Source organism: Gambusia affinis, unplaced genomic scaffold (assembly GCF_019740435.1).
Source record: "Gambusia affinis unplaced genomic scaffold, SWU_Gaff_1.0 Scaffold1, whole genome shotgun sequence".
NCBI lineage: Eukaryota > Metazoa > Chordata > Actinopteri > Cyprinodontiformes > Poeciliidae > Gambusia > Gambusia affinis.
Window position 1 is genome coordinate 121,910 of NW_025316831.1, and position 13,620 is coordinate 135,529.

Consider the following 13,620-nt stretch of genomic DNA (forward strand, 5'->3'; position numbering starts at 1 on the left):
GGTATTTTGCAAATTCCACTCCCAGGATCTGTAACTGATGAAAGCAATCTTTATGCGATAAATGTGCAGGTTCACCTTTCCATCCTGGTAATGCGGGTCGCAGGTCCAGGTAACTTCCGTCGGTTTTGAAGCTCAAATGGAGAGAACCCTGTTGATTGGTTACTAGACAGACAGACATCGAAGTAATAGGCAAAACATCTACTCAATTTAATTTTTATGTGCACACAGTTTAGCCAATTCTTGTCTGATAATTTAGTATAGTCTCCCTTGCCTTGTAATCGGGGATGTTATATAATCTGTTGCCAATTTCATTTCAAAATTTTATTTTCTGTTCTAATCATATTCATACCATGTATTTACAAACAGACGATAACACAACAAACAAAACATGAAACATTTAGTCTAGTCATGGTCAGTCACAAACCGTCAGTCTATTCACATCGTATTCTTCTTTGTTAAAATTTATTCAATCAAGAATTACGAAAGCTACAAGAATTTTCCAAATGTGTAGCATTAAATGCTTTACTATTTTATTAAATTTACTATTTTATTTAGTCATTCATTTATTTCATTCAAATTATTTATTCAATATATTTTGTATTTAGTCAGCTAGTAATTCGACAATATAGCATTACCACAAACCTCTATGTACTCATAGTCTAAGTTTATGCTTTATTTATATTCCAACCAGTAGCTCTACCAATTAGAGAACGTTAGAACCCATAATTTACTTTCAATATGTTCAAATGTTATATTTTATCAGGATTCCATCTTGCAATAACCTCTGCCTGCTAGTATCATTTATCCGAATAAATAATTCAGTTCATAGTATGAACAACATAGGGCATCCCAAAAACTGTAATTTTCGCACCTCGAAACAGCAGTAAAAGAAAACGCTCCGAAGAGTAATTACTGCTTCAACTCGGTTCGAATCCCGACACCCAGCGGCGGACAGAAGGAGCTGACCTATAACGCTCGCCTAGCGGAGAATTTTACACCCCAGGACTTTTAGACAGGTCGAAAGACCCGACTGCCAGCAGGTTTGGAGCGCGTTGTTCTCCTTCCACCAGCTGCGGTTGTATAGGAATCCCTTTAACCACAGCTAGTTTGAAACAGACATACAAAATCAAACCCAAACACTTTTCAGCAGCATAAGTACAACCCGTAGGCGGACCACATGGCCCAACGTGATTTTCAAATCATCCGCCTGCACAGCAAGCGAATTCAGACCAAGCTGTTGCTCATAAATAGTAATCAAGCCAGCGATCCGTGCCCGCAAAGTTTTCCACGGAGTCAGACCAGAAGAATGACCAACAACATCTTTTTGCAACACAGTGTCCATAACCACTTCACACTAAAACGCAGCAAAATCCACTGAAGTCAGCACAAACAGCGCTTAATGAACACAGCGTTCCGCACAGCGTAAACTGTTCACAAACACAGACGTCCAACACATGTACACATACAGCGCTTTCCAAACACGCGCGCTCGCACACACACGGCCACACAGACACACAGAGCTCTGCACGCACACGCCACACTAAACAGCCGTAAGCACAAAAATCACCACAGAGAGATAGAAAGAACACACCAAACAGTAACAGAAAAGACAGAAAGAAAAAAAAAGAAGTAAAATAATCGGGCGCCTAAAAAATAAGATGTATCAGTTATGTTTTTTTTTCTTTTATTTATTTATTTATTTATTTAATTACTTTCTTTCGAAGGCTCAAAACTAAAATTCCTTCAGGTTAAAAGTACTAAACCCAGCTAATTTATTCACTTACTTTCTTTCGAAGGCTCAGAACAAAATTCCTTCGGGTTAAAAATACTAAACCCAGCCATTTAAACCGCGGCAACGTCGCTCCGACAGTTTTGGACCCGCCACAGTCCTCTGAATATCTTTTTGGAGGCACAGAAACAATCCCCCGGGAGAAAGATCAAAAATCTAAACCCAGCCTTTGACAGCAGACGCGTCACTTCTGTTGCCTGAATCCGCCACGATTTTCTGAATTTTATGTATTGAAAGTATATACAACAAACACGGACAATAAAAAACTATAAACATTGCTGCACGTCTGTGAGGCCACACACAAATACCGGGAACAATCACTGTCGGGCCGCAGCGCCTGATACGAAAACAACAAGAAGTTTCTTACCACAACGAAGCGCTCGGTCCAAGACAGATTACTCCGGGACACACAGCTCGCCAAGAACCGGCGAGCCCCCAATTATTGAAGGAAGAAATTACTATGGTTAGCTTAATTTGGAAAAAGCCTGGCTCTCTCTTTCTTCCTATTTCCCGGGTTCTTCCAGCGAGCAGCGTGTGGCAATCAGGAACGGCGATGCGTGATGACGTCACAGAGTTACAGCGTTTAATCCAATAGAAAACCACAATGAAGTAACAACAAACGCTGCAAAGCAGCCAAGATACAGACTCATTACCTGAGACAGACAAAGAATAAAAGGCAAAGACAGAGAAAGAAAAGGCAAAGACATGTCTTTGGAGAAGGCTGATGCCAAAACGGCAGAATATAACAGCAATCTGAATTATTATTACTGTGCACGAACTTTTATAGTGAAGGCGTTTCTTTACTTTTAATGTATTCAATCAAGGCGTACCTGTGGTTAACCAACTAGAAGTTACATTGGAGACTCATAAAAACTTAGAGCCTCCCTAATTTACGCAAAAGATCAAAGGCCATTTGGTTTCCGAGAGGACAAAGGAGCAGGGGCAGCTGTGTCCTGACACCCTGGTCCTCTAGAGCCACCTGAACAAATAGACCCTTAACATAAGACTTCACATATACCTGTGAATTTTAAAGTGTCTCCTTCACAAAGTTAAACTTCAGTAATTTGATTTAAGGAAAGATTATCTTCACAAAACTAATTTTGCTCGTCTGCACTCAGCATCTCCAAAGATTTGAATCTTTGCCTTATCACATAAATCCTGAACAATTTTCTAATACTAAACAACACATTTTCATTGAAACAATTTCCATTTGATTCAGATATTATCATAGACAGTACAATTTTCAAATACATTCAGCATTCACCATTCTAAACTTAGATAATACACTTTGATTAAAACTTGCTATTAATACTTAGAAAAATGTCTTAGAAATTAAATGTTAATGATTGATGTTCTGTGAACCATACAGGCTTCTGCCCTGCAATACATGCTAATTTTATGGCTTCCTTCTGGGCCCTGATAACACTCCTAAAGAATCTTTTTGATGTAGTTCCTGACCTCTGATAGTTACCCTGTTGGATAGTTTAGTTGTAAATCCTTGACACAAAATTAAGAAATTTGTTCAAAATCAGACTGTTCATTATAACCTTTACACCTGGGGTAAGATTAGCTGTATTAAGCACTAAAAATAATTATTGTCTTCAACAGTGGATATGACCATGGAGTTTGAGCTGGAACTGGCTGAGTCACATGTGGGTCGTGTAGGCCCTGAGTAGGATAATATGTTGGGACAGGCTGATAATGTGAATAGTTGGTGATACCATAATTAGGCTGTCCCATTGCTAAGACAGAAGGTGGTTGACCTGGCTGTGATGCTACACCATAAGACTGTAGATGCATCTGGTACATTGTCTCATTTAAGTTTGGAGGCCCTAATTGTGTGTGGACTGGAGTATTACCAGGTTGTATGGGTAATGTAACCATACTTTCATGATGATACATTGAGGGACTCGATGCAGCTGGAACGTATGGAAATGGCGTACTTAAATGTGCATATAGATTTTTATTATACCTTGGAACAGTGCTTTACTGCTGCTCTTGGAATGCATAGATTGGAGAAGAAGGCCAGTATCTTGTTGGAGGCTGTACATAAGTTATTGGCTGAAATGTTGGAAAAGTATGAGTTTCAGGTCCCGAAACTGACTTGGGTTGCATCATGTGTTGATAATTTACTGGTGCAATGGCTTGTTGTGCAGACGAAACAGCTGTTATTGATATTGTTGGCATAGTAGGAGGCAAAGTCTATGATAGAGTATATATAGATGACTGAGACACAGCTGCATGGCCACTGACATATGTAACGTTCGGGAAACAAATAGGTCTTCTCGTACACTCAGCTTGTTGTAATGGAGCTGTATTGACAGGTAATAAGTCATGAATCAAATCAAATCAAATCAAACTTTATTTGTATAGCACATTTCAGCAGCAAGGCATTTCAAAGTGCTTTACATCAAATCAAACACAAAATACAATGCAACATAGAATCAACAATAAAAACACAACATCAATAAATTTGCAATTGATTACGTTTCGAATACAACTCTAAACAAGTGGGTTTTTAGTTGAGATTTAAAGGAAGTCAGTGTTTCAGCTGTTTTACAGTTTTCTGGAAGTTTGTTCCAGATTTTTGGTGCATAGATGCTAAATGCTGCTTCTCCTCGTTTGGTTCTGGTTCTGGGGATGCAGAGCAGACCAGAACCAGAAGACCTGAGAGTTCTGGAAGGTTGATACAACAGCAGCAGATCTTTAATGTATTGTGGTGCTAAACCATTCAGTGATTTATAAACTAACAACAGTATTTTAAAGTCTATTCTTTGAGCTACAGGGAGCCAGTGGAGAGACTTTAAAACTGGTGTTATGTGCTCTATCTTCCTGGTTTTAGTGAGAACTAGCAGGCAAAGGTTATGAAACAGCTGAGCTGAAGTCACTGAACCATTGATAACAGAGCTCCCTTCTGATTCAACGTCTTCTGATGCAGAATTACTGCTGGTGTCAGTTCAAACATCTAATATAGTCTTTGGTGTCAGAAGTAATCTACTGCTGAGTTCACAGGCTAGATCATCAGGTTGGACTAAATGCTCCCCTCTACCTGCCATGTATTGCAAATCATTGATGTTATCACATCAATGTTATCACAATGTTGTGATAACATTGATGAGGGCCCGAACACAGAACCTGACTGGTCTATGTTGGTAGTAGGCTTGGCATACATACCTAAAGGCTGCAGTCATGATGTGTTACTTACAGCCAGGATTTCGTCAACCATAGTAGGTCTCAGTGTAGGCGCTAGGATCACATGATAGTCCGACAAATGTGATGGGTAGGCGCCTCAGCCTTCTCTGCTGTTAATCTGCTCTGCTCGTCCATATTCTTCACTGCAGTGATCTAGAATCCGGAAGAGGAAGAGGAGGCGTCCTGAAGAGGAGGGTCCGTTGAATAGTTGAACCTCGGATTCAGGAAGAGCAGTATGGTTTTCGTCCTGGTCGTGGAACACTGGACCAGCTCTACACCCTCAGCAGGGTCCTGCAGGGTTCTGGGAGTTTGCCCAACTGGTCTACATGTGTTTTATGGACTTGAAGAAGGCATTTGACCGTGTCCTTCGGGGAGCTCTGTGTGGGGGGTTCTCCGGGACTATGGGGTACCGGGCTCTCTGATACGGACTGTCAGGTCCCTATATGACCGGTGTCAGAGTCTGGTCTGCATTGCCGGCAGTAAGTCGGGCTCGTTTCCGGTGAGAGTTGGACTCCGCCAGGGCTGCCCTTTGTCACCGATTCTGTTCATTACTTTTATGGACAGAATCTCTGGACCAGCCAAGGTGTTGAGGGGATCCGTTTTGGTGGCCTTAGGATCAAATCTATGCTTTTTGCGGATGATGTGGTCCTTTTGGCTTCATCAGGTCGTGATCTGCAGCTCTCGCTGGAGCGGTTCGCAGCCGAGTGTGAAGCGGCTGGGATGGTGATCAGTGCCTCCAAATCCGAGGCCATGGTCTTGAGCCGGAAAAGGGTAGAGTGCCTTCTTCAGGTCAGGGGGGGTGTCCTGCCCCTAGTGGAGGAGTTCAAGTATCTCAGGATCTTGTTCACGAATGGGGGAAGAAGGGAGCGGGAGATCGACAGGCGGATTGGTGCAGCGTCTGCCGTCAAGCGGGCGTTGTACCGGTCCGTCGTGGTGAAGAGAGAGCTGAGCCAAAAGATGAAGCTCTCGATTTACCGGTTGATCTACGTTCCCACCCTCATCTATGGTCATGAGCTTTGGGTCATGAGCGAAAGAACGAGATCGCGGATACAAGCGGCCGAAATGGGTTTTCTCCGTAGGGTGGCTGGGCTCTCCCTTAGAGATATGGTGAGAAGCTCAGTCATCCGGGAGGGACTCAGAGTAGAGCTGCTGCTCCTTCACGTCGAGAGGGGCCAGTTGAGGAGCATCTGGTCAGGATGCCTCCTGGACGCCTCCCTGGTGAGGAGTTCATGTCCCACCAGGAGGAGGCCCCGGGCTGGAGGGACTCAGCTGGCCTGGGAACGCCTTGGGATTCCTCCGGAGGAGCTGGAAGAAGTGGCTGGGGAGAGGGAAGTCTGGGCCTTCCTTCTGAAGCTGCTACCCCCGCGACCCGACCCAGGTTAAGAGAAGAACATGGATGGATGGATGGATGCTTTTTTTAATAACAATAGAATGTTATTTTTACTACGTTTTAAAAATGCCCTACAGTATTTCATTCTTATTCTTAAATTTTAATTAGTTCAAATGCTTCCGTTTGCTTTAAATATGCTGCCAGTACACCTGAACTCCCTTCTATCTGATAATAAAAGACATTTCTATTCTAATCGATTTTAAACGTGTCAAATGTTACATTTTATTACCAACAATAATAGAGTTAAATTTTTTACTTTGTTATATTAAATAATTAATCATTACTATACTGAGTTTTATTTTTCCTCTTGAAAATGACCAGAACTTGGGTTCTACTTCAAGGTTCTTATGTTCTCATCATTTGTTGAATTGTGTCTGCAGATTGTCAGGCTGTCTGATCTCAGAGGAAGGCTGTGCTTCTCTGACCTCAGCTCTGACCTTTAACCCCTTCCATCTGAAAAAGTTGGACCTGAGCTACAACCATCCAGGAGACTCAGCAGTGAGGCTGCTGATAGCTGGAGTGAAGGATTCACGCTGGAGACTGGAAGCTCTCAGGTAGGGTGAATATATATGATGTTAGTGATGATGATTGTCTTCTAATGCTGTCAAAGTTAATATATAAGCTTGTAATTAGGTTAGTTTAACCTTGTTTATATAGCATATTATAAAATGTTCCCCCATCTCTCGCGTGTCTACAGGCTGCATAGCTTCATGTTTGAAACTCCTGAACATCACCAGAACTGATACTGATGTTACAATTCATTTAAATGTCAGATCCAACACATTTAAATCTTTGAAAAAATCTTTGAAAAATGTGTTGGAACAAAATTGTTTGAACTATAGGATATCTTCATGCAGTGACTTTTCTAGGTCCTGTTTGTTTCTGTCTTCACTTCGTATTGTAGCTTTTTTTATGACAATCAGATAGAAATATGTCTGCTTTGAACTTGGCATCTAGTATTCATGTTGGGACTCTTATTTTGAAGTGAGACAGGAGGAAGTTGAGTTTCTCTGCATCTGACAGAAGTTTGAACCAAAATTCATCAGCCAGGCTGGAGGACAGAAACGGCTTTTTGTGGTTGTTTTATAGCAGAGGTGGCAAACTTCAGTCCTCAGACCAACTGTCCTGGTATTTTTAAAATGCTTTCCTTTTCCTGTCTGACTTTTAATCAGACATGTGAAGAAACTGTTGCAGTAATCAATATAATAATGAAATAAAAACAATTCATAAAACCCCCAAAACAACTCCAAACTACCCAGAACCTGACAGCCTGGTCTGTTTCCCAGCAGTCGGAGTGTATTAGTTGAGATCTGGAGAAGTTTCCTCCTGTTGCTGCAGCAGTAGAGATGTTCTGCTTCATAAACTAAATCAGGTTGGAGAGGGGAAAGATCTTTATTGATCTGATGGATAAATGCTTCTGAAACATTTCAACTCTTCCTCAATGAGACATGAAAACAATGGATGTTTTACCTTCCAGACCTTTAGAACCAGTTCAGGTCAATAGTTCAGTTGTATCTGTGGAATAAAACAGATTTGATGTGAAATGGTGAAGTTCTTCTCTTCTATCTGATGTTCTAGCAGATCTGTAGGAAATGGAGCTGCAGCTCTCAGATATTTCAGTCGTCATGTTTTCAATCATCCACTGATTGAAGCAGGAATCTCATCTCCAGAGGTTCCCAAGGTTTGTTCCTACTGCTGGTTCCTCCAGTCCAGGCTCCGCCCCTTTACAGGAAATCTGTCCATAGGTGGCGCTAAGAGTCACCTTGATGCTGCAAAGCTTTGTTCAGGGATGAGATGTCAGGATGTTGGTGTCAGTCTGTTCCAGGCTTTAGTTGTTCTCCTCATGAGGAGCTGAAGTCTCTGACAGGAACGTGGAGCTGAACAGGAGAAGAACTTGAAGCTTCTTCTTGGCCTCTGATTGAAATAATCCAACATTTTAGTCTGACTTCATCTGGAAATATTTCTCTGACCCTGAATCAGCTTGAAGGCAGGCCAGCTCCTCATCAGAGCTGAGATCTCCTTTGTCCTCCATGCTGGAAATGTAGAAATCCAGCAGTTCCTGATCAGTGACATCAGAGCGTGACATCATCAGTAGGACTTCATTTCCCTCAGAGGATGTGACAGCGCCACCTGTTGGCTGGTAGAGGAAGTGCTGAGAGGTTGCAGGTGTTTGTCAGAGGTGTGTGATGATGGAAGCCTCTCCCTGGTTTGAGTCTGAGCTCAGAGATCAAATCTTTGATTCTTGTTGAACTCTTTGTTGAATGTGATGCAGCTTCTCCTTTTTAATGTTTGTATTTCTGGATATTCCAGTGAGGCCATAGCAGGTTTTCAGCAGCAAAAGGCTGTTTGAAATGAAACACTAAACATATTTAGTGTTTCATTCCTTCATCTGTGTGAGGGAGTGTGGATGAAACAGGTATCCAGGTGTTGTGTCAGTGTTTAGTATGATTGTATTTTAATAGTAATTGTTAAATCAGCTTCCAGAAATGTTTCCTTAGTTTCCTGATGTCCTTTTAGGCTTCAGTGAGTTTCTTCCGGTTGTTACTGAGGGATTTCCTTTCTCCTCTCTGTTGGAGCTTTTCCTGTGTTTGGAGAAATGAGTTGTGCTTCAGCAGCACCAACTGTCCTTCCTACATCCATTGCAGTTTACAATGTTTCCTTCATCATCATCATCATCATCATCATCATCATCATCACAGCCCGGCTCTCTGTCTGCTCTCAGCTCTTGTTCCTTCCTCTGGATTTTTCCAACAAGTGGACATGTCCAAATGTTGGACTGTTCCTGTCTCAGTGGAGGACAGTGTGTGTTAGAAACATGTAATGTCCATGTTTGCTGCTGACAGAGACTGATGGTCTGACCCCCCTCCTCCTTTCAGGGTGGAGCCTGCGGGAGTCCGGTTCTTGACTCTGTGTCCATGGAGGTGTAAGTGTGTTTTTCATCTGATTCATGACAACAAAGCAGCTCACATTCAACCATCTTCATCACTTAGTCATCATCAAAGTGTCAATAAATGATCAATAACTGCAGCTGGATTGCTTTTGTTCTCCATCAGATTCCTGTCAACTCACCATCGACTCAAACACAGTGAGCAGAAGACTCAAAGTGTCTGAAGACAACAGGAAGGTGACGTGGGTGAAGGAGCTACAGTCATATCCTGATCATCCAAACAGATTTGATGTTCCTCAGCTGCTGTGTAGAACTTACCTGACTGGTCGCTGTTACTGGGAGGTCAAGTGGAGCGGAAGAGTTGATATATCAGTGAGTTCCAGAGGAATCACAAGGAGAGGAAACGGCTGGTTTGGAGAAAATAATAAGTCCTGGACTCTGAGCTGCTCTGATAATGGTTACTCTGCCTGGCACAACAACAGAAAAACGTCTATCCACTCCTCTGTCTCTGACAGAGTTGCAGTGTATGTGGACTGTCATGCTGGCATTCTGTCCTTCTACAGAGTTTCCTCTGATTCACTGATCCACCTCCATACATTCAACATCACATTCACTGAACCTCTGCTGCCTGGATTTTGGCTTGGTTCTGGTTCCTCTGTGTTTCTGTACTGAGTAAAGTTTCCTTCCCTCTGCTCTCCTGCTTTCTGTTTCTAGATAATTCTTCACATTTAATATTAGGAAGTTATTTTCCTCTTGAGTTTTTCTTTATTTCATCAGTCAGATTTAATTCAAATGTTGGGCAGTTTCTGTTTCTCTGGGCGATTTTTCTAAACATAAATTAACATCAAGTTCAAATGTTACATTTTCCTTTTACATATTTGGTGCAGGTATAATTCTTGTGTTTAGGGAGCAAAAAAGGATTTTCTTCTGAATACTGAGATTCAATAAATAGATAATTGTTTCAATAAAACAGATGTTTTCTATCACAACACTGATTTTCTGAAACGTCCTAATTTACAATAAAATATTTCCATCTTAATTTTGAGATGTTTTGAAGTTCCATTTTATTTTTCTTTCATTGAATATCAAAGGTGTAGCTTTGTGATGTAAATTGGTGTGGATGAGAAGGAGCGGGGCAGTGATGCACCCAGATACTGGAAGGGAAAATAGTACCTTTCAAAAATAACTTTTTAGCAGGTATTAAACATACTACGAAATATAAATATGTTAAAATTAACATAATCTATTAGTCTATATAATGTCTTTCACTTTGGTGATGGAATTACTAACAAAGCAACTCTTCAGTCATATTCTAATTTATGGAAAGAGTCTGTATTTGCTGAATATATTTGCTTTAATATAGCACATATTAAAGAGGTGAAAACATTTATTTGGGTCTGGTTGGGGCATTTGGTGAGTAGATTGACCATCGATGTTAATGGATTCTATAAAATGTGGCTGAGATGAGGATGTTTGGATACGTTAAATATATATATTCTCTCTGGATGTAAATCCATAAATAGTTTGGTTTCTGTTAGTTCTGTAAAGACACAAAAGAAAACAAAGCAAATTTATTTTTTATATTTGCCATTAATTTAATTTAATTGTTTAAAATTGATCAAACTTTGGCTCCTATATACTTTAGGAATTATTTCATCCTGTTTGATGATTGATCTGAATATCGCCACGTTCTACGAACAAATGATGCAATGATGTTCTGGGAAAATGTAGAAAAATGGGTGGTTGTGTTATTTTTTCTCTCAGTCGGTGAGCTTAACGTTAAGGTCACCGTGCGCGAGGCAAGATTACGTTCAAGTGCATCAGGAATCAAAACTTTAAAAAACACACACAAAAACATTTCCCACACAAAAAAGTAAAAAACACCAAACAGAACATTCTGTCCATTGCAGATTTATGTTTTTGAATTTCCATTTTGCGATCAATAGCATGTGATCCTCTGATCACTGGCGGTGGTTGATTACTTAAACACCTGCTCTCCTGATTATCTGTCAGAAAATCTATGTGGGTCGTCTTGATTTTGTGTTAACTGAACCAAAATACTCCGAACTGCGCAGCAACAGCGCAAAGCAGCGCGCGGCTAGCTTAGCTACACTGTAAAATGTAAAAGTAAAGTGTACTCAAAAAGAAAAGTGACCTGAACTCATTCCAGCTTAGTCTGTTGACTATACTAACTTAAACTTAGCAAAGACAACTTTCTACTGAGGCAAGTAATCAAACTCATCAGCAGCAAGTAACCCGAACTTGGAGTTATGAGTGAGCAAAACGCATCTGCATAACCAGCAAAAAACTCGGCATCATTCGGCAGCTCTCGTTAAATGCACATGCGCATTGGACACTGACGAGTGACGACGTGTTTGAAAGAAACGACAAACTGTCAACAATACGGCGGTTGCTGCAGCTAAGTTTGGTCACGGTAAGTCCCACTGTTTTTTAGCAAACTTATATTCGTTATCTCGGCCGTATAATTCATCCGTAAGTCCAGGTTTTTTGGTTAACTTTATGTGTAATGATTTAGCGATGCCTGGGACTAACGTTAGTCGAAAATATCATGTTTATTTAGTGGCAACAAGATGGAGCGGCAGAGCAAAAAAGCTGTCCGGGGCGCAAAACAAAAAAGGGAAAAGGGATAAGGATAAAGATGTTGACGGGTTAAAAAAGCCGCTGTACTGTTATAGAAGGCTTATGATGAGTAGACTGCCATAGGTAGGGCAGCTGTAAACTGTAGGAGAAGCAGCCGTGATGAAGAAGTGTAGGGTCACCAGATTTGGGTTTCTGAAAAGGAGGACACTTCTTTGTTGGCGGGGTAGAATCATGGACACACATGCGCCAACGGGGGGTGGAGATGGGGGAGACGGGGGGTGGGGGAGTAGAACCAGCGGTAGCACAAGAGATCGGTAGCTACCGATAACCCTACCCTAACCCAAAGAAACCTGGAATGGAGTAGTGGAACGGAGTGGCAATGTAATCACAATGCACTGTAAGCTATGTAATGTGTTTTGAGGCAGTTGACCAAAATCCCTAACGATTTTTAAATTCCCCCCGGACATTTTTTTAGGTCTGAAAAGTAGGACATGTCCGGGAAAAAGAGGACGTCTGGTCACCCTAAAGAAGTGTTATGTTGATATGTAATTGTGGTGTTGCTTCTATTGTTGTTAGGACTGCGAAGACCCAGACGTGTCTCACACCCCCATTGGGATCCTGACCATCATTCCTGAGGACAGGCAGGCCTCCACTGACTCACTGCACCTCCAGTCTTCAAGTACTGCCATCATTTTGGAAGGAAGTCTTGTCATGAATGATCTTGGGAATCTTCCACATGCCATGTGCTTGCTCTTTGGACTTATTTATACTCTGAATTTGGAGTACCCTCAACAACTGAAGTACACCTTTGACTTCATCCAAAGGGTGCTTCTCTCACTTGGACATAAATCCCTAAAACCAAAAATACAATCACTCAAAAATCTTCTGATGCAATGAGTGAATGTGATGTGACATTATGGATCAATGTTGATACCTTTACCGTTATTGGAAAAGTGATTTTTATTTCTTGTTTGATTCTTTTTTTGTTGGAGAGAGCATCATTGCATTTGCAGACTACTAAATGGTTTTATGTTAATGAGGAGAAACATTACTTCACTTCACTACTTCATTATTTACTTTATCAATGTTATGATAAATGTTAGGCTCTAGTATTGAGAATTGAGTTTTTGTTTCACACCAGTCAACAGATATTTAAGCAGGGATTCTCAAAGTTTTAAAGACTGAGGGCCATTTGAAGGATTCAATATTAGATTGAAGGCTACCCTAGAAAAAAAGTCGTGTCATTTTTTTTCCCTAAAAAAAGTCTATGGAAAACTTTGTTTCCAGGTTAGTGTGTATGTAACCACACTTGAGAACCTTGTATTTAAGGTAAACTTGTTTAATTATTAAACATTTTTTTCCATTCAAACTGTTGTCTGTTGGCTCTTCGTTCCAATAACTTAACACTTTTGGTTCATCTTACTTGAACATATCAAGGCAATTGGTTTCCTGATATTTTGCAAGTAATGTGAACTCTTAAACGTGTAAGTATAACTTATTTTTATGAGTACTGCTTAATTGACATAACTCACAATTTGAAGTAGTCATAATTGACATTTTATAGTCAACTTTACTAATGATTTTGAGTTAACGGCACTCAAGTTTACTGCCATTGCATGAGTTGTCTGAATGAATATTTTACAGTTAACCCAATTAATGATTTTGAGTTAACGGCACTCAGGTTTACTGCCTTTATCTGAGTGGTCTAAACATAGTTATTTTTAGCAATAACACCTTAAAATGAATTAGCTACTTTACTTG

The 13,620-nt window shown here is 40.8% G+C and overlaps 1 protein-coding gene across 1 annotated transcript; it reads left to right on the forward strand.

Moving 5' to 3' along the window:
- The first annotated feature begins 5,382 nt into the window (after positions 1–5,382).
- LOC122827623 (neoverrucotoxin subunit alpha-like) lies at positions 5,383–10,278 on the forward strand. The gene is made up of 6 exons (XM_044110523.1): positions 5,383–5,387; positions 6,752–6,925; positions 7,241–7,245; positions 7,361–7,499; positions 9,248–9,294; positions 9,425–10,278. The coding sequence occupies exons 1-6, from the start codon at positions 5,383–5,385 to the stop codon at positions 9,928–9,930; spliced, it is 876 nt and encodes a 291-aa protein (XP_043966458.1). The 3' UTR covers positions 9,931–10,278.
- The last annotated feature ends 3,342 nt before the right edge of the window (positions 10,279–13,620 follow it).